This window comes from Lacerta agilis, chromosome 1 (genome assembly GCF_009819535.1).
Source record: "Lacerta agilis isolate rLacAgi1 chromosome 1, rLacAgi1.pri, whole genome shotgun sequence".
Lineage (NCBI taxonomy): Eukaryota > Metazoa > Chordata > Lepidosauria > Squamata > Lacertidae > Lacerta > Lacerta agilis.
In genome coordinates, this window is record NC_046312.1 from 14,351,671 (window position 1) to 14,366,138 (window position 14,468).

At 42.6% G+C, this 14,468-nt stretch overlaps 1 protein-coding gene across 3 annotated transcripts in view; it reads right to left on the reverse strand.

The window, feature by feature from the left end:
* Window positions 1-14,468, reverse strand: part of TRAF3 (TNF receptor associated factor 3) — an 80,439-nt gene that overhangs the window by 14,793 nt on the left and 51,178 nt on the right. For 2 of the 3 annotated variants that reach the window (XM_033139276.1, XM_033139269.1), the window contains exons 6-8: window positions 13,135-13,302; window positions 10,424-10,504; window positions 3,488-3,562 (exon numbers count right to left, since the gene is read on the reverse strand). In XM_033139276.1, the coding sequence (XP_032995167.1) occupies window positions 3,488-3,562; window positions 10,424-10,504; window positions 13,135-13,302 (324 nt within the window). The remainder of the gene's footprint in view (window positions 1-3,487; window positions 3,563-10,423; window positions 10,505-13,134; window positions 13,303-14,468) is intronic. The other variant, XM_033139285.1, reaches the window with a different exon arrangement.

Genomic DNA, 14,468 nt, shown 5'->3' on the forward strand with positions numbered 1-14,468 from the left:
AAAACCCACATCTTCCCGAAGACTCAGAACCCTAGAGCTGTGGGGGCCATTCTCTAAGGGGCACAGACCCTGGGTTGCCGGGCTCTCTCTTCCACCGTTAAGCACGGTGTGGTCTGGAGAGAGTGCTTCTCCTTCCCTCATAACACTGGAACCCAATGTCATCCAGTGTGGGTGATTGGCAGGAGATCCAGGTCAAAACAGTTTCTTCTCGCACGGCATCCTTGGGATTTGCTGCTGCGAGATGCTTACGATGCTGCTTTAACAAGGGGGATTAGACAAGTGCACAGAAGATGAGGCTGTCAAAGGCTGTGTGATACATCCTGGATCAGAAACAGCATGTTTCTGTATGGCAGCCCTAGGGAAAAGGCTGCTCCCTTCATGTCCCACTTCCCAGATGTGTCTAGCTAGCCACCATCAAAAACAGGATGCTGAACTGATAGGCCTTTGGCCTGTTCTCTCTTCAAACCTTTAAGGTTGGAAGTGAATCACAGATGTCCACAGTCTGGCTTCACTGTGTCTGGGGGACACAACAATGTAAGAACAGCTTGTCAGGGAGCAATTTTTACTTGCTCCCCAGCAAGTGGCTATTTGCAACCTGCCTTCCCAAGCAGCAGTTTAGCACAATGCAAAATAATAATAATTTTTTTAAAAATCAAACTATTAGTGATGAAGTTTACAGTGGTGCCCCGCTAGACGAAAATAATTCGTCCCGCGAAAATTTTCGTCTAGCGGGGTTTTCGTCTTGCGGAGCGGCAATGGGAGCCGCGCTCCGCAAAAACGAAAAAAAAAAGACGAAATTTTTTCGTCTTGCGAGGCAGCCCCATAGACTTTTTCGTCTAGCGGGGCAGCCTCCCGCTAGACGAATGCTTTCGTCTAGCGAGTTTTTCGTCTAGCGAAGCATTCGTCTAGCGGGGTACCACTGTATATCTTATTAGCCAACAAATACCTTTCGAATCTACGTGCTCTCTTTTATTTTACTTGCCTTTTCTACTCTATGGTTATCACGTTCCCAGGAAAAGGAAGTGTGAGGCAGAGAGAAGGAGAATGGTGGGAAAACTGTGAAAAGCAATTTTTCTGCTCTCTCCTGTGGCCAATGGGACACAGGTCTAGTTCTGCTGCTGCAAACCATTGCTCACAACCTGTTCTGAAGCCCCTGAACGTCTTCACTCATTGGCCTAAAGGGTTAATTCCACAGGAGCAGAACTTGGTGGATTGTCTACCCAGGAAACGAGAGAAAGTAAACCAACAGGATTTGATGCTTTTATATATGGAAATGCTCATTGGCTGCATTTGGATATAATGCTAAACCATGGTTTAGTGTTACAAGAACAAGTTTCAGTGAGTCCTGCCCTTCCCCTCCTCTAATGCAGGGGGGCAAGGAGTCTGGAAGCTACCACTTCTGTTCTATATTAACAGCAGCTTTAAAAAGAAAAACTTATCTAGACCACTTTTTTAAAAAGAAAAAGAATAATATGTGTTGTAGTTTAGTGTTTTTTCATTTCTAAACTCTGGTTAATTTTAAGTATGATTAAACCATAGTTAAAACCATAAACTATGGTTTGAAGTTGGTTTGTTTCCACTAACCACAGTTAAGATTATCTGCAGGTTGTCAAGGTTCAGATGACACACTAAACTATAGTAAGATAGAAAACAGACACAGAAGCTCCGGGTTCACTGAGGCTTATTCTCATAATGCTAAGCTATGATTTAGCATGACACCCAAGCCAGTCCACTGAGTGAAAAGAGAACAAGATGTTTGTGGGGTGGGGAGCAGATTGAAAGATTAAAATTTAATTCATCAACCCTAGAAATGGCAGTACTGCTTCAACAGAGTGAAATTTTCCATTTTAGACAGTTTCCAAAATGCTCTGCTTAATGCTTTTAGGTGATCAGAAAATATGTGACCCTTACAAACACACACATCAGTATGAATAACTACTACATACAATTACACAGAAAACAAATAATACGCGGAGTATGTACATCTGCTTGTTTCAGTCTCTTTAGGGGATGAGACACTGAGCAAAAAAGGTGTAAATTAACCTTTTAAACGTGCGTAAATTAAGTTGCAAGTTTAAATATTCCTGTGATTTCCAATGTACTTGTTCTGTATAATAGGTATTCCAGTAAAATATATATCTACATACGCACAGAAACACGGAACATAAAAATAGTGATTGGTGATAAGGGAACAGAAAGCAGTGCCAACAAGACAGACTATTTCTACCACTGAGAGCAACTGTGTTTGTGTGCAAAGTGTGGAATGCTTTGTTTCCCAGGTGTTAAGAACCCCTTGGAGGTTTCTTCACAGTGTAATCCTAATCAAGCCTACTCAGGAGTAAGTCATATTAAATTCAATGGAGCTTACTCCCAGGTAAGTAAAGTTAAGATTATGGTCCCAGCCCTGTTGCTCCTCACTGCTCTTATGGTCTGTCTGTGCTACAGATATATAACCCAGTTTAAAAGAATATTGAGAACCGTAGCTCTATATGGGAATTGGACACAGCTACTCACCACCCCAAAACCACCTGCAAATCTTACTATTTTCGGGAGGGGGGATACCTGTGAGTTTTTGGGGCTCACATTTGGGCTAAAGAGGGTTTAAATTTTTAAATTAAAAAAGCAATAAACTGCAGGTCTGCAGAATGTCTCTTTATATCATTGTTCCGGGACATTTCGTCAAAAGGAACAAGAAATGGGCAATTTATATTAGACTGAGCACTTCCCACTAATGTCCAACCGTCGATGGGTTTCACAGAAGAGCTAAGACAAGAGGCATGGCAGGAAAGAAAGAATCGATCTACCTGGCAAAAAGTCTCGTTTTAAAGTTCACCGCCTTCCACTTGGCGCACTCATTCTTGCTGGCTTCATTTGTGCATGCCAAGGGTTGGACAATGAACCTACTCGTTGTAGGTATGAAGAACCAGGGTCATCCTCCCCCCAGCCCAGAATCCTGCAGATGTTTGGGGGGCCACTGGCCACACTGGGTACCCCCAGCCTAGGCTGACACATTTTAAACTCCTTAAAGGCCACTCACTAAACCTCCACATATATATACCCCGTTTAAACGCGCAAAGGCAGAAGTTGCAGGACTTTCGTGGATTTTATTGGGCACAAGCAGTATTAAGGGCATTGCAGAAAATTAGTAGGTTTTGTAGAAACAACTGAAGTAATTGCAATCTGCTTTCTTGGGGGGCAAACTGTGCTTTTCGAATTCCAAATGCAATGTATCTATTATGCTAAGCAACAGAGTACTGAAACCCTGACACACTGTGGTTCCTAGAAACACGTTTACACATTTAAATTTCTATGGCAGGTAAACTGATCATCACCCAATACATAACTTCAAAATCACTCAAGCAACTGGGTGCCTTTCTCTTAGTGGATAACGAGAGACGCCAAGCCCAGGCGAGAGAGCTATCAATAAAGTATTAAAGTTTTCTTATTCTAGACTTTCAATCAAGTATATAAATCATTATATACTGACCTGAAAAATGCAGCCATAACGCTTAAAACTACAGGTGCTTGGGGCATTAATACATTCTGACAAATGTGCATTCAACTGTAACGGGAAAAAAATGTGAGTTTTTTTCTTTCTTTCTTTTTTGAACGGAAAAAATGTATGCACAATAAGGTTCATAGGTATATTGGGCACACAATGCAAGTTTGCGCGTTGTGTGGCTTGGTTCGTTTTTCGCTTGCTTTAAAAACATGTGCTCAAATATTACCTCCAGTTGTACCTGAGGGGCATACATATACACATGTAATCACGAGAACATTCCAATAAGATATACAAAAGTGACACATTTACAGTGAAACCTCTTCAGGTGACTACTGCAACCTGATTCGAAAAGGACCTCTGCACGCTTCCCGCGTAATTTTTTATTTCTGGTGAGAGACTAATTTCTCAAAGTTATCATGGTCCGCTGAGCAGCCACTCTCGACAGCAGTTTCACTGTATTAATAATGCACACACACCCTCCCTCCTGCCCTCTCCGAAACTTTTTTTTTTTAATTCGGAACGGGTTTTTTCTTCTTCCCGAAACGTGTCATGCAAAATTCCAGTGATAAGAATAAAGAACAGAATGACGGAGACTTAGAACAGATATTGCATGAAACGGACATATACATTTTCAATAGAGGAACACGGGTTTTATATTTACAGAAGCAACAGGCAGAAATAAGTGTTACTTAAAGTAGAGAAATGATCTTTCACACTCAGCATATATAAGCACCCTGGGATTTCAGCTAGTTTTGGCTTAGAGGGCAGCAGCTAAGATCAAAACAGAAGACAGCAAGAAAATGGACGAATAATAAAGGAAACAAAGATCCGTAAGTTTCCACGAAATGTTTTTGGACAGGCGTTGCTAGACTACCACTCCCATAATCCCCAACCACTGGCCATACTGCCTGGGGATGGTGGGAGCTGGAGTCCAAGAACTTCTGGAGAACCACGTTTCCTGTTCCCCACATCTGCTTTAGGACCATTCAGGGTCCTAATATTGCCTATTCCAGAGCCTAGGGCAGGGTATACCAAACGTGGGTCTCCAGCTGGTTTTGGACTGCAACTCCTATCATCCCTAGCTAGCAGGACCAGTGGTCAGGGATGATAGGAACTGGAGTCCAAAAACAGCTGGAGACCCAAGTTTGGCCTAGCATGTAGAATCTCTCCAGAGCTTCAAACCGCCTCACTCCTCGGCCCATCCTTGCAGCTAATAAGAAGGCCTGCATAGCCAGCTTTTGGTTGAAAGTGTGTAGCACTTGTGAGAGAAAAGCAGGAGAAACAAGCAGGTGATACGTGGAATGTCATTATCACAAAGCACAGAAATAATCTAGGAGTTTACTAAAGGTCTAATCCTGAAAACTCTTTATGCACCAGAAGACTTAGTGAGGGGATGGAACTGATGGATTCATTCCTCTTGCGTTTATACCCCACCGTTTTTCCATCATGGAAACCAAGCCATCACACATGTTATTCCCATTTCAGGCCATTGACCACATCCAGAGCTGGTTGCTACGGCCTTACATGCCTCCAAAACACCCCTTGGGAGTTGGTGCTGACCACAAATATTGTTCGGCCTCAAGAGGTTCAGATCACCTGATTTGGGGCATTACCTCAGGTTGCTTTATTAAATTGCAATTTTACCTTTCCAAGTTCACTACATTGTCTGCGCACAGTCTACACAGCCCAAAACAGAACAGCCCGCAGGAAGATAAATCAGCTCATATAGTCTTTGCACCAGATTCGCCTGCGGATGGAGAAGGTGGCTCCACAGCACATCGATAATGGATGGCCCTGCTCCTCTCTTTCAGAGATGACTGTGGGATTGTTCCCCACCATTTTTAGGGGGTGGGGACTGAAGCCTGCCATTTCGTAATACATTACTCATGAGAGAGCAGACATTATATGTTCTCTCTCTGCTCCCGACCTCTGCTCAGCACACACACTTTAGACTTATGACAGGCCTGCTCCCCCAGTTTGAGAAATCACCTCTGTTGGTCCAGTTGTTGTGCTAAAATATTGATGTTTATTAATATGTCCCAATATCAATACTGAGCATTCTTGGGGTGCTCCTGACTCTAGGGTCAGATTCAAATGAATCTAGCACAACAAGACTCCCCTCTCACTTGAACTCCCCCCCCAAATCAGCTCAGGAGAACCTCAGAACAGCATGCAGGGGAAGAATAGGGGAGATGGTTCCGTTCGGCAAGTGAAATGCTTGTGTTGACAGAACAATCAACTTAGTATGACGCTAAGTTAGCATTTTCTAGGGTCTTAACTTCCATGTCAGTGGACCATTATTAAACAAGCTTAAGGATGTTACATCATAAGAAAGTTAACATCATTGATCCATACAGACAGCTTAATAGTATGCCTTATCGGAGCATCACAAATACTATTTTCCCCCTATTTAATACCAATAAACTAATGTGGAACAACACATGACATTGGTCAATGTATTTCCATAAATGTGTGTGACAGTTAATGGTGTGAGGTGCATTTGTGTGCTTGTATGAAAACTTGTATGAACTGGTGGGCAGAATATGCTCCCACAGATTTTCCCCTAGGGCCTTTCCTCCCCAGAGTTTTGTTTTCAGTTTTGGACATGGTAGAGCACGGCGAGGAAAAAATGGCTGGACAGTGTTGCAGGGAAGAAGCAACAGACAACAGGCAATAGCTGCTCCACCCCTTCCACATCTTCCAGTTCAACCCTGCAATCCCATAGGATGATCATTCTTACTTTCTGCAGCTAGATGTTTATCCTAAAGACTGCGTAATTAAGTCCCTCTTAAAGCTATACTTGAAAATGATGGTTACAGGAGCTGGATCACATCTTTAAAGTTAAATTACCAGTGCATAAGTTTTGTTCCCAGTGACTAAAAAATTCCACAGGTCAAATTAAGTGTAGAAGATGTCTGTGCGTGCACAGTATCAAATGCAAAGGTCGTGACAGACGGCCGAGCCAGACCAGTCTGGTGGTGCAGTTCCCCTGAAACTCCACCAGTGCCGGAGCCTCTCTCTGATTGGCTACAGTGTCGGCTAGTCACACAAGGGGGAGGAGCAGCACTTTGGGAGGGAGAATAAAAGGAGTGGTTTGTTTTTTTTTTAATAAGAATTTATTGTCATTTTCATAACAAAACATAACCCACACCCACACCCACATATATAAATCAAATACAAACACAAATACAATTCTTCTTATTTCCTCACTTAAGAAAATCTTCTAGTTCCAAATCTTAACAATTGACTTCCCCCACCCTCTCTCCTTCAGTTTTATATCCATTATTCTACTTTAATAACATCCTTTCTCGAAAAATTTTATTCACTTAATACAATTCGAACCTTAAACCACAATCTTAATAACAATTCTTTGGGTCTTAACAAATTGCTCTTATATTAAATCTAAATTATTCTTCTTCCCTTAAACTGTTGCTAATATCAAAAAGTTTCAGCATATCCCTTTTCTTATTGAAAATTAAAATAAAGCTTACAGTCTTAACCTTCCGATTTCAGATTACCATAACAAAGCATTTATATTTTATACTTAGTAAAGTTCACCCTATCCCCCCTCTGTCTAGTGTCCTTCTCCGTCTTTCACCGGAACCGCTCCTCGGATTGTCCTTTTTTCTTATACGTCCACAGGGCCAGACCAGCCAGACACCGTCCCCAACCATCTTTGCATCGAGCATCAGGATACACTGTTCATCTCTCGGCTTCTCCCATTCAATGCTGCATTCTTCTATTTGTAAATATCTTAATTTCTTGACCATCGCTCCCGAGCTCACACCTCGGGGGCTGGATATAACATTCCTTGCCGTTCTCGAGCTGCCACCACCGAGAAACGCTCCTTTTTCCAGGGATCGCCATGCCAACTCACTCAATTTCTCAAACAACTCCTTCAACTCTTTGCCCAGACATTCTTCCATAGTGTCAAGTATCTGGAAGGTCTCCTCTGTGGGAAATATATTTTCCTTCAAACCCCCACTCAAAACCTTCAATTTCCGATTAATCAATTCCAGTTCCAGTAAAATAATCCTTTCTTCATCAGTTAGTTCAGAGTCCAAAACAATTTCAAAAACATAGCCCAGCATGGTGAGGATGGGCATAGGTATCAAATTTCAGTTTCTATTTCAATGTAACAGTACTCAGTACTTTTCCACTTCGGTTCAGAGCTTTCGCGGCCATTTTCTCTGAAACCGGGACGCAAAGACTAAAACTTTCAAAAGGAATATTTTCCATCCTCTTCCTCCCCCAAGGGAGATCTATAAAGTCTCACTCCTCAAAAAGTCTTAACAATGTATCCATTCAATAGCAACAGCATCACTATCTGTTATTTTTCTCAGTTCCGAAGGGAGACAGGCGGTCTGCCTTTGTCTGCAGCCTCCAGGGTCGTTAAGTCGTTAAGTCTTTGAACTCAGCAGTTAATCCAATTAAGTACTTACGACCCTCAGCTTCTTTTCCTTTCATCTCTCTCAGGTAGAACGTCTCGCTCACCACGGCCGGTTCTCGCCGCTTTTCCGCCCGGTTGGGGCATTTCCCCTAATGGCCCAGCTCCGCATTCCCTTCACCCCCACTCCCCCTTTACAGGGGGGGCGAGGGAAGGGCGCGTAGCTTAGCGGGCCCGCCGGGGAGCCCGAGGCACGGGACGCTCTTCCCGTGCCTCACCGGAGCCCCGCGTAGCGGTGGCAGGGCTCCAACCCCCGGGCTGGATGGGTCGCCTCACTGCCGAGGCAACCCACGACCGCCGTGATGGCGACCTCGCCGGAAGTCTAAAAGGAGTGGTTTGGGAGGGAGAGAGTTAGAGTGGGCTAAGGTTCAGGTTATGAGATAGGGCTTGATTAGAGATGTTAGACGGGGTTCAGGTTGAGAGACCGGGGTTCATTTAAGAGGGGAGTTGGGGCTGGATTTGAGAGGATGGATAGGGCTTGTTTTGAGAAGGGAGTGAGACTGAGGGAGAACTGGTCCTGAGTTCAGTTAAACATCCACACTGAGGAGACTCTCCATAACAAGAGGACAGAAACTCGCAGCTTAGATAGAGAGACCGGGTTGAGCATCTGGGAAAGGTATACAGACAGGAGTGTCCTGGTAGGGGCTGTGTCTGAACTGGGAGAGGGAGAACCTGTGGGAATTCAGGCTAGCGGCATCTCTTTCTAGCAAGGAAGGGAGAGTTCTTCTAGGTCCAGAAGGCTCCCAAACCAGTAACAAGGGGTGAGGTGATCCCCTGGGTCTGTTATGCTATTTTGAAATACCTCAAGAGTGAGATGGTTAAGTGATTGGGTCACTGGGCGAAAGTGCCCCTCGTTCATGAACCAGGGTAATAGATCTGTGAAGGAAGCTGTGTTGCAATAAAAGTATTTAACGGAACCGCCTGTCATGGCTAAGTAACAGAAACTGATTTAAGCATCTTACCAACTGATTAATAGCTACTGGAGTTTAAGAAGAGCTGTGCCTATACTAGTGTATTTAAGACCATGACATCTTTTTTGGCCCACTTCTAGTAATAAGTTAACTTCTGTTTGTTGAATACACTTTCCTTCTTTGTTTGACCAACTCCTGCCTGGGACTCTAAATCATGAAGTTTTCCTTCACGCAAGTCCCCCCACTAGACATCCCGTGGTAAATTTGCAAAACTCTGTATTATTTGATGTACAGTGAGGTGTGCACGCTATATTTAATAGCGGGCAGTTAGTGGGGTGAGTCTGCCACATTATTAATTGGTGATAAGCAGTTGGATCTGCTACAATGAGGTAGTTCTTGTTGAGGTTCTTTCTACTGCTGTTGAAAATCTGGTGCCCATGTTTCCCTTATCTTGCACCTGCAGGTCTTGTAATTAGTGTTTGAAGGTCAATGTGACCTGGCAACTGGCCAAGAAGGTCACTGTGACCTGGCTGCAAAAGTGTGGTCATCCTTGTGTATATTAAGAGGGGGCCATGAATTGCCTTCTTGCTTCACTGTGAGGAAGCTCTGCCACATTGATACTGAACTCTGTGCTGGATGTATGCTGTGAGTTGTACTTGCTTTCCATTTGAAGCCTGCACCTTCTGCTAGGGGTCTAGTGGAAGCCTGTACTTTATGAATATAATGTATTGAAGCGACCTGGTCAGTAAAGGACTGAGCTGACTGAAAAGCTGGGAGTCCGACTGAATTTCTTCCAGCACAAACTGCACGCACTTGGGGAGCTGCACATGTTTGGCGCATGCCATACGCCAACAGTCCTATTGGTTGCAAAGACTTCTGGTTGCATAAAGGAACTTCCCATCCCCAACCCCATAAATCCTATTCTCAACCATCCAGAACAGATATGGGGAGAGCGCAGAGCTGCACAGAGAGCAGGGATTTGTACCAACAGAAATCCTTGCGCTTACGGAACTGCTTTGTTGGGTACTACACAAAACATTTTAAAATCTTGTGCTTTTTGTAAAAAACAAAACCCAGCCTCAACGTTGGAGAATCATCAGCTAGATTACAGACTGCAAGACTACGTATTATGAACTCTGTTATTCAAATTATTTTAGGGTTTTTTGTGGGGGTTTTTTAAACGCCTATTAAAGCCTCTAAAACTACACTTAAATTCAGAATACTAACACCACCTAAATGTTGCAAAGGTTACACGGTGCCGAGAAGTTCTTCTCTGATACCTGCAGTAAGCATTTTGAATTTAGCTCTAACTATGACTGAAGCGATGAGAAAATAGACGGGATCAACGCCACACATTAAGGAGAGGGGGAAGTCTAGAGATTTCTTTGTAACAGTACGAAGGTTTGTTTCCTTTTTACAAAAAAAAAAAAAGCATACTGGAGCTGCTTCTTGCAAATTTCTTGCACGTTATTATTAAGAACAACATTCTAAGCCGAGTAATATATGACAGGCCATTCTTCATTCTTACATTTTCATGAATGGCAGTGCAATATGATCTCTTACCTCTTTTCTCAGGAGCGCTGAAACGCTACATTTATGAGGACATGTGACCATAACGCAAGGGCAGTCTGCATCTTCATGTTTCTAAGCGGAAGAAAGGAAAAATCACACACTGGAAAGCCCATTAATAATTTTCACAGGAGGACATTAAAGAACCAGCACATCTCTCCTTCGTAATTTACATCTCAGTACTCTGATCTTCAGAGACACATTGCGGTGTTTATGAAGTCCTTCGACACTCGTTACTGAAGTCACACTTAGGGCATCAACACACTTACTTCCTTTCTGATATAATTCACAAGGGTGCACGTTATTTTAAAACGAATTATTAAAGTAAATAAACTAAAAACCCTTGCTTCCAGCTGTAGCACACTCTTCAAACTCGGGTCGCCAAATGCTATCATCATCATCATGATGACTATTTATTAAGATTTCTTCCCTGCGACTTCTCCCCCACAAACTCCATAAAATATTAACTGCATGGATTTCAGACTATATAAGCTGCAATTCCGGTGTTACAGTTTTAAACCATTTTAATTTTCATTGTGTTGCATTCCTTAAGACACAGTTGTGATTAGGTGGCATATGAAATCTATAAATAAATAAATATCAGACATGCACATGGGGGTGGGGTGGGGGGCTGACACTGTGAATTTACAGTTCTCTGTGTTGTTAAGTTTTTATTATTAAGAGTGTACAGGCATCCTTCCTCCAGAAAATCTTATGAGTTCCAAAATGTGTTTCCTACTTGGCTATGTGTGCAGAGTTGGGCCAGCACCTCCTAGAAACTAGGAGCTGGATTATTACCTTCAAATACTGTCTGAAAATTCTCTTTAATACAGAGTTAAGAAAGCTTACTAACTTTTTTTTTTATTAAAGGACAAATACAATTTTACTTGGTTTTCTGACATTACCTTCAAACTTAGGCAAATAGGCCTCACGGTGGATTCCCTCTTGTTATCTGAGGAATCACACATTTTTATGCTTATCAAGAAGGGCTGCTAGATAACAAATTCCAAAAACTACATCCTTCACAGCCTTCTGTGTGCTCCCCCGCCTACCTGGGACTGCAACCCCATTACGGAAGGATGCCTAACTAGTATTCTGATTTGGTTACTCCTTTACACCGCAGAGCATTTATGTTGGGGCGTCTGAATGCCTTTCCGTCCGCCATGCTATCTGGAAGGTTTAGAGGTACCCCCTTCCAGAACAGACTCTGCCTCTGTGGTCAGAATGTACCTGATTCTATAGACCACATCGTTCTGGACTGCCCCCTTTTTAATACCTTTCGTGAAGATCCTTTGATGTCCTCTCTATGGCCCAGGATCCCCTCTAATAAACAACTCATAGTCCAATTTTTGCTGAGGGATGATTCTCCTGAAGTCACTAGAGCTATGGCCCAATTTTTCACCAGGATTTTTTGAAGTAAAATCTGGGGTGCTGTGGTCTGTACAATAGCGGTTACCAAAGATCCCTCCCTCCCTTCTTTCCTTCTTATACATTGTATGTTTTAGAATTTCAGTATATATAGATGGTTTTATGCTTATTGTTTTATTTATGCCAATAAAGGTGTTGTATTGTTGATATTAATTATTATTATTATTATTATTATTATTATTATTATTATTATTCTACCCTATACCCTCAGGTCTCAGGGTGGTTCACAATATAAAAGCACAATATAAAAACACAAAATACATAATAAAAACAAAAAAGCAACCCAATAATCCCTAACACATTTAAAAGGTCATTGGGTGTCAATCAACCAAACACCTGGTTAAAGAGGAAACATATTTTGCCTGGTGCCTAAAGGTGTATAATGAAGTTAAACTAACTGATTAATTAACAGGCTTCTATTACACTGTTCATCAGCGCAGATACCGGGGCAGGATACAACATAAAGCAAAGCATCTGACATATAAGAGACAATTAGACAAGTTGACAAAACGGAAAAATTAAGAACCAGAGCAAAAGTCGCCAGGCTCTGGAAAGCTATGGAAAATCAGTTTATTAGTTCTTGAGCTACAAAGGGGATTTCCAACTCTGCGAAGCATGCAGAGTCTATGAATCCTTGAGTCCTAGCTAGCAGAACAAAAGATATTTAAAGATCTCGTTTGCATAACTTTGATTCCCTTCCCTCCCCACAAAAAAACTCCCTTCTTCGTTCCGAAAGGGCAGAGAGAATTGTTTGCTTTCTTTTCATTTTCAGAATGTCACTGGAAGGCTGTCTGATATGATAAAAATATGGATGGGTTTATCTTGTGACAAATGAAGAGGCCTCCAAGCCAGCAGCTGTTAATTAAGAGCAGATCTCCTTTTGATCAGCTTAAAATGTTTCTCCAGTAAAGAGAGGAGGTGTCCTCCTGCACTGGGCACAGTGTCCCATTCATTGTGGATCAGATCAGATTAGATTCTAAGCAGAGTTCACAGACTCTATGCTACAGCACCATTTGTGGGTCCAAATGCCTCCCTCCCTACTGTTAAAAAAACACCTTTTTTAAAGTTACATGTGGGTAGCCGTGTTGGTCTGCCATCTGAAGAAGTGTGCATGCACACGAAAGCTCATACCAAGAACAAACTCAGTTGGTCTCTAAGGTGCTACTGGAAAGAATTTTCTATTTTGTTTCTTTTTTTTAAAGTTTCTGCTATACAGAAGTTGAAAAAGCAATGACAACTTTCAGCAATGAACAATTTTAGTGAAAAGCAATACTCACCTGTATCATAATCATTGGGACTTGGTTTTTACAGTATTTACACGTTGTTTCCCGATATTTACAGGTCTTCTCTACGTGGTCTGGCAAGTCTCTTCGCAGTATTTTCTCCTTACAATCAGCACGAGGGCATGGAAGCTCTTCAAACAGACAGTCATTTCTCAGGTGGGTCTGAAGCAAACATGTACCAGGTGGTCATGTACACTTTTGGGGGTTTCACATTTTCTCACTTTAGCCATTAACAGGTGAATCTTACCAAGTTAATTTAAAGAGAGACAGCACCACTCTTTCTCAAAATCAACCCTTTCCCTTGTTTCAGTTTAAGTGCAAATATAATTAACCAGCACAAAGCTGGAAAAATCTCAAGACACCTGGCTACCTACACACCTGCAGTTGCCACCCAGAAAAGCCTTAAATACGCCTTTTTGCAGAATTCGTGGTTCATACCTTTGAGGCTAACTCCTAAAACTTAACAAAGTGGCAACTAGAAAAGGTAAGGAGGTTTCCCAACTTTGTTCAAAAAAAGCAAAATATCGGTACCTGACATCTTTCGTGACCACACAAATCCTAACAGCAGAGTTCCAAACATCTTGCCTCCTCTACCCACTGTTACAAACACTTCCTTTTCGCACACATTTAAATGCCCCACCTTTCCTCCCAAGGGAGCCCAGGATGGTAAACATACAAGCGTTAAAACAATCGAAAAGTCAAAAAAGCAATTCCAATAGATGCAGATGAAAATGGAGCTTCTGCCAACTATGCTTGGATAACCAGCACCTTTTCTCACATTGCAATTAGGAGTTGGTTTACAACACCCCCTGGCAGATAGTCACTTTATTCTGGTGCTCTGGTTCTGATCCGATAGGTCACAAACAGTGACTGGAGTGTGACCTGAATGAGGGCCTGGACCAGGAGAGGAGGTGGGAGTAAGTGTTGGGAAAAGCAAGAGAAATATCAGATTGAAGGTGCTTGGTCTGCTTTTTGAGATCTCAAAATCCACCCTTAATGTTTTCAACAGGGAATGGTATTCGAGGTTTCGAAGTCTAGAGGTCATTAGCTGCTCTGCTTTCCAACACCCGTTCCCCCGTTTTGGTTAACAGGGTGGACACGTTTGCACACCACAACAAGCCTAGGTTTCTGGCACGTCATGGTTTGTTTTGGATGGACAGCACGCTTGCACATGCTGTCAAATCACCCCCTTTCTGTGCGTAAGCCAGGAAGCAAAACAAGCAGCTGCAGTTAAAAACTGGCTTCCCATCGCATCCAAACCCAGGACTGTGGTTTGCTGCTCCCTAACAGGCTGGGATCTGTAAGTCTATTGACTGACCATGGCTTGA